At 54.7% G+C, this 6,228-nt stretch overlaps 1 protein-coding gene across 2 annotated transcripts; it reads left to right on the top strand.

The window, feature by feature from the left end:
• The first annotated feature begins 469 nt into the window (after positions 1 to 469).
• Positions 470 to 5,716, top strand: TRIM28 (tripartite motif containing 28). Of its 2 annotated transcripts, XM_012808618.2 has the most exons (16): positions 470 to 587; positions 818 to 950; positions 2,476 to 2,611; positions 2,690 to 2,806; positions 2,883 to 2,997; positions 3,126 to 3,272; positions 3,370 to 3,484; positions 3,568 to 3,674; positions 3,770 to 3,806; positions 3,895 to 3,940; positions 4,020 to 4,272; positions 4,364 to 4,680; positions 4,766 to 4,889; positions 4,977 to 5,063; positions 5,147 to 5,284; positions 5,374 to 5,716. In XM_012808618.2, the coding sequence occupies exons 1-16, from the start codon at positions 537 to 539 to the stop codon at positions 5,548 to 5,550; spliced, it is 2,100 nt and encodes a 699-aa protein (XP_012664072.1). In that variant the 5' UTR covers positions 470 to 536; the 3' UTR covers positions 5,551 to 5,716. The 2 variants fall into 2 exon arrangements, with proteins under 2 accessions (XP_012664072.1, XP_023372201.1); XM_023516433.1 differs by lacking the exons at positions 470 to 587; positions 818 to 950 and adding an exon at positions 2,015 to 2,063.
• The last annotated feature ends 512 nt before the right edge of the window (positions 5,717 to 6,228 follow it).

Raw genomic sequence — 6,228 nt, 5'->3', positions numbered from 1 at the left:
GTTGCTGGAGCACTGTGGCGTGTGCCGGGAGCGCCTGCGGCCCGAGAGGGAGCCGCGCCTGTTACCCTGCCTGCACTCGGCCTGCAGTGCCTGCCTTGGGCCCGCGGCGCCCGCCGCCGCCAACAGCTCGGGGGACGGCGGTGCGGCAGGCGACAGTGCCGGTGAGTACCGAGAGGCTGGGCGCCACCCCTCCCCCACTCCCTCCTACTCCGTCTTGGTGCGGAGATGGGGGTGCATCTGGGCCAAGGGATGGGGGCCTACACAGAGCTTGCCTGGTCGTGCACGGGAAGAGGGTTCTGGGCCCTGCATGGGGTCAAGGGTCTGGGCTGATTACTGAGGCGGTGTGTCTGACTTCAGTTGGAGGAAAGAAGGCTGGGAAGAAGAGGGTCTGGGCTGCTGGTGGGCTGCTAATCAGCGCCCAGTAGGGGGACAAGGGCACAAGGCCATGGTCTCATACATTCTTGCTCCTCACAGTGGTGGATTGTCCTGTGTGCAAGCAGCAATGCTTCTCCAGAGACATCGTAGAGAATTACTTCATGCGTGATAGTGGCAGCAAAGCTGCCACTGATGCCCAGGATGCAAACCAGGTGAGTCCTACCTTAGCAAGCCTTAGCTGGTCTCTGGCTATGGGTAGGGGGCATCTGTCTGGGAGGAACTTGGTATCAGGTTCCAGGTGTTAACTCTTTCCATTCCTAGGCTCTGGGCGGGTTTCCTAGTCTGGATCAAGGGACCAATCTTCTCAGGTTGTGTTTCCTGGGATGTAAATGTGGACTTACCAGGTTGATCTGCCTTCTCTGACCCTGCCTTTGCCTGGCAGTGCTGCACTAGCTGTGAGGATAATGCACCAGCCACCAGCTACTGTGTGGAATGCTCTGAGCCACTGTGTGAGACTTGCGTAGAGGCGCACCAGCGGGTGAAGTACACCAAGGACCACACTGTGCGTTCTACTGGTATGTGAGGCCTAGGAGGCTGTTAGTGCTGTTCTCCTTTGTGTGTTCTCAGCTTATGATACTGATTGTTCAATGGATGGGTCCTACAGCTGTGCTCTAGGGGAGCCACCTGAAGGGCCCGAGTGCTGAACTCCAAAATCAGGGAGGCAGGGCTCTATGGTGCAGTTTCTGGGGGTTTGTTTAGAAGAATGCCCATGGGCAGGAGAGGCACAGGAGACTATAGAATGCTGCAGGAGTACAGAGGGTTTCAGGAGGCTCGTAGGCTCGTAGGCTCGTATGCAGGAAAGGCAAGGCATAATGTGAGGAGCTTACTGTATTTGGGGTTTTTTGGTACCCGGTTAATATTTTTGTAGAGACAGGCTTCAGGACTGGGCTTGTTGGTTGACAAAGCTTCACATGTCCCCTTGAGTGGTCAGTGATGTTGAGTTTGGGAAGTGTTTGGGAACTATGGGTTGTCAGCAGTCTCTGAGAAGCTTAGTTAGGGGTTTTCAGGTTTTATTGTGTACATGCTGTTTCTGGTATGGAAATAGGCTTGAAAGTCTATCTAATCTGATATTTTTCTTAGAACTTTCTTATGACTAATCTTTTAATTGTGCTTGATTCCCTCCATTCCTTAGGGTACCACTTGGGGGTAGGTGGGGGTAGAAATGGAGACTTAGATGCCTGAGGAATCGAGAGATGGGCAAGGGTCTGCACAGCAACCTACATTCCAGAGGTTGGAGGAATGGGTGGCATTGGGGAAGCCAAGGCTTGGATCATCTGTGTGGGTTGGTTTTCTTTGCAGTTTTTGGCCAGGGCTGGGTTTGAACCCTAAATCTCTGGCATATGGGGCCACACCCTACTCCTTTGAGCCACGGGCACCACCCCTCACCTGTGTTTTGATAACTACATGTTGTTCGTTTCGTTGGTCCATTGGGGGCTAAAGTGCCAGATCAGGTTTTGTGGGGAAGTAGGTTTTGGAGGTTACTGGTGTATGAGTTTTTTGAGTTAATTCTGACCAGCAGGATCCTGACCCACAGAAGGGGCCTGACACCATTCTGAGGGTCCTGGTCTGACATCTTATCTTTATCAGTCTGGGAAGGCTCTGCAAGATTTCCTCTGGGCCCTCGAATTGTAAGTGACCCTGGTGTTTTGTTAGCAAACAGAAGGGGGTTACCATGAACAGAGGATAAAGGGTACCAAGTAGAGAGTGTTCCGTAGGCAGAATTGTGAGATTCTCTACTTTGAGATGTTTTTGGTAGGGAGAGAAGTATGGGTGCCCTAGAGACTGTCATCCTTTATGTTGACACCCCCAGAAGTTGGAAGGAACAGAGTGTTTTTCCTGGTAGGCCAGGGCAGAAGGGTCTGGGAGCAAGGACACAGGCGTACAGTCCTGTGCTTTCCCCTGGCCACTGCCATGTGTCATCTAGGTCTTCCCAGTAGATGGCCCAAGGTTGCAGGAGAGGAAATGACACTCAAGCTCCATCTGCTGCCTGAGTTTTGGGGGGCAAGGGCAAGCTTCAGCTTTTGGTTTTCTATTCTCTAGGGCCAGCCAAATCTCGGGATGGTGAGCGTACTGTCTATTGCAACGTGCATAAGCATGAACCCCTTGTGTTGTTCTGTGAGAGCTGTGACACCCTCACTTGCCGAGACTGCCAGCTTAATGCCCACAAGGACCACCAGTGAGTTTCAAGGCATGGTTGGGTGGGTGGCAGGCACTGATTCCCAGGTTCAGCACCCAAGCCCATCTTTGTTCTCAGGTACCAGTTCCTAGAGGATGCAGTGAGGAACCAGCGAAAGCTCCTGGCCTCCCTGGTGAAGCGCCTTGGGGACAAACATGCAACATTGCAAAAGAGCACCAAGGAGGTTCGCAGCTCGTAAGTATGGGTGCCAGAGCTATGGGGGTGGTCTCCAGGTGAGATCCTGCCCGCCTTGACCTGCTGTGCCTCCTAGGATCCGCCAGGTATCTGACGTACAGAAGCGTGTGCAGGTGGATGTCAAGATGGCCATCCTGCAAATCATGAAGGAACTGAACAAGCGGGGCCGTGTACTGGTCAATGATGCTCAGGTCAGCCTTGTGTTGGCAAGAGGGTCCCTGGGTCTGCTCTGCTGATTCCTGAGTCTGTCCAGAGTGGGGAGAGATTCTGCTGTTTTCCTGTCCTTGCTGATCTTTATGCCTGCTCTTTCCACCCACAGAAGGTGACTGAGGGGCAGCAGGAGCGTCTGGAGCGGCAGCACTGGACCATGACTAAGATCCAGAAACACCAGGAGCACATCTTGCGTTTTGCCTCTTGGGCTCTGGAGAGTGACAACAACACAGCCCTACTGCTTTCTAAGAAGTTGGTATGTGCTTGTGGGTTCTCCAGTGATGGGTTCCACACAGGTGGCCCCAGCCCCATTTACCCCTGTTCATGGTATTCTCATTTCCTACCCTACCCAGATCTACTTCCAGCTGCATCGGGCCCTCAAGATGATTGTGGATCCTGTGGAACCACATGGAGAGATGAAGTTTCAGTGGGACCTCAATGCCTGGACCAAAAGTGCTGAGGCCTTTGGTGGGTCTGTCTTCTGCCTCATCTATATCTTGTTATCACCCTCGGTGCTGCACATCCTTAATGCTGCATTCTTATTCTCACAGGGAAGATTGTGGCAGAGCGTCCTGGCACCAACTCAACAGGCCCTGCACCCATGGCCCCTCCGAGAGCCCCAGGGACCCTGAGCAAGCAGGGCTCTGGCAGTGGCCAGGTGAGCAGGAAGGAAGAGGAGGGGAAAGGGGCAGGGTGTGAGATCCCATAGGGCTCTTGCCCCACTGAGGGCCATCTGATCTGCTCTTTTTGTAGCCCATGGAGGTGCAGGAAGGCTATGGCTTTGGATCAGGTGAGTAGATCTGCCTGGTGGATATGGAAGGTTCCAGTGTGCCTTGTTCAACCCAACTTGTTGGTCATTTTTTTTGTCCTTTATGCAGATGATCCCTACTCAAGTGCAGAGCCCCATGTGTCAGGCGTGAAGCGGTGAGTGTGACAGTTCCCTAGTTGGAGGATAGGTGGGGATAGATGAAGGGTTGGGGTTCACATGAAGTTGCATCTGTAGGTCCCGCTCAGGTGAGGGTGAGGTGAGCGGCCTCATGCGAAAGGTGCCACGAGTGAGCCTTGAACGCTTAGACCTGGATCTCACAGCTGATAGCCAGCCACCCGTCTTCAAGGTCTTCCCAGGCAGTACCACTGAGGACTATAACCTTATCGTTATTGAACGGGGCGCTGCTGCTGCAGCTGCTGGACAGCCCGGGACTGCGCCTCCGGGAACCCCTGGTGCCCCACCATTACCAGGCATGGCCATCGTCAAGGTGAGCCAGTCCCAGGGGACCTGACTACAGCATCATGGCTATTACCCAGGTGTGGATCCTGTTGAGCAATGTTTTTTACTCACTACTGCAGGAGGAAGAGACAGAGGCCGCCATTGGAGCCCCTCCTGCCACAGAGGGCCCGGAGACCAAACCTGTGCTAGTCGCTCTGTCTGAGGGTCCCAGTGCTGAGGGTCCCCGCCTGGCCTCACCCAGTGGCAGCACCAGCTCAGGCCTGGAAGTGGTGGCTCCTGAAGGCACCTCAGCCCCTGGTGGTGGCCCAGGCACCCTGGATGACAGTGCTACCATTTGCCGTGTCTGCCAGAAGCCGGGTGACCTGGTCATGTGCAACCAGTGTGAGTTTTGCTTCCACCTAGACTGCCACCTTCCTGCCCTGCAGGATGTACCAGGGTGAGTGCAAGGCTTGGTGGGGTTCAGGCAGGGCAGGGGGTTGCTGGACAGGTTTTTGTGCAGCCCATTATTTTCTTCCCTATAGGGAGGAGTGGAGCTGCTCACTGTGTCATGTGTTGCCAGACCTGAAGGAGGAGGATGGCAACCTCAGCCTGGATGCTGCAGACAGCTCTGGTGTGGTGGCCAAACTCTCACCAGCCAACCAGCGGGTGAGGGCAGGGGCTGCTCAGGTGAGGGTTGCTCACAGGTTTGATGGGGGTTGTTCAGAGTCGTGATATGTATTGTACTATCTGTAGAAATGTGAGCGTGTTCTGCTGGCCCTGTTCTGTCATGAACCTTGCCGCCCCCTGCATCAGTTGGCTACCGACTCTACCTTCTCCCTGGTGAGTCCTGGGACAGGAAAGATAAGGGGTGGTGATAAGGGCTGGTCTTATTCTCAACCTGTGTATGTGGTCTCTGCCTGTAGGACCAGCCTGGTGGCACCCTAGACCTGACCCTGATCCGCGCCCGCCTCCAGGAGAAGTTGTCACCCCCTTACAGCTCCCCCCAGGAGTTTGCCCAGGATGTGGGCCGCATGTTCAAGCAGTTCAACAAGTTGACTGAGGTGAGCCCATGAACTAGGGGTGTTGTTGGCAGGTAGAAGTTGGTAAAGAGTCAGGACCCACCTACCCACCCCATCCTTGCTTGGCCCAGGACAAGGCGGATGTGCAGTCCATCATCGGCCTGCAGCGCTTCTTCGAGACGCGCATGAATGAGGCCTTCGGTGACACCAAGTTCTCTGCTGTGCTGGTGGAACCCCCGCCGCTGAGCCTGCCCAGTGCTGGTCTGAGTTCCCAGGAGCTGTCTGGTGGCCCTGGTGATGGTCCCTGAGGCTGGGCCTCCCATGGCCAGTCCAGTCTGGGTCTATTATCTCCTTCACCCCATCCCCACCCCCTTGGTGGCCTGATTCCCACTCCCTGGTGGCTCCATCCCCAAGTCCCACACGATAAATGGTTTTTACTTCTGTGGATTTAATAAAAACTTCACCAGTTCCTCAGGCTTTGGCTAATGTGAGGGTGGTGGAGTGCTGGTGGGGGTGGAGGGGCATTGACACTGGTCTTTGGGCCTGGTCAATTTGACTGCATCTACTCACCTTCATCAAACACTGTTGGCCCTGGGGGTTTGGTTCCCATCTTGCCTGAATCTTATCTAGATGCCTAGGGAGTGGCTGGGCATTGAGAGGTTCAGGCAGGGTAAAGGATGCACATAATGGAAATCATCAGGAGTTGGGTGTTGGGGCTCATGCCTGTAATCCTAGTACTCTAGGAGCCTGAGGGGAGTGGATTGCTTGAGTTTAAGAGTTAGAAACCAGGTTTGGTGCCTGTGGCTCAAGTGGCTAAGGTGCCAGCCACATACACTAAGGTGGCAGGTTCAAATCCAGCCCGGGCCCGCCAAACAACAATGATGGCTGCAACCAAAAAATAGCCAGCCAGGTGTTGTGGCGGGCACCTGTGGTCCCAGCTACTTGGGAGGCTGAGGCAGGACACTCGCTTGAGCCCAGGAGTTGGA

This window comes from Otolemur garnettii, unplaced genomic scaffold (assembly GCF_000181295.1).
Source record: "Otolemur garnettii isolate 467f Iridium unplaced genomic scaffold, OtoGar3 scaffold00091, whole genome shotgun sequence".
In the NCBI taxonomy this organism is placed as follows: domain Eukaryota; kingdom Metazoa; phylum Chordata; class Mammalia; order Primates; family Galagidae; genus Otolemur; species Otolemur garnettii.
This window is presented reverse-complemented; position numbering and strand designations above follow the sequence as displayed.

Coding starts and splice junctions, on each gene's coding strand:
- TRIM28 (XM_012808618.2), top strand. CDS start 537: ATGCGTGATAGTGGCAGCAAAGCTGCCACTGATGCCCAGGATGCAAAC. Junction 588..817: donor ATGCCCAGGATGCAAACCAG/GTGAGTCCTACC, acceptor TTTGCCTGGCAG/TGCTGCACTAGCTGTGAGGA. Junction 5,285..5,373: donor AGTTCAACAAGTTGACTGAG/GTGAGCCCATGA, acceptor TGCTTGGCCCAG/GACAAGGCGGATGTGCAGTC.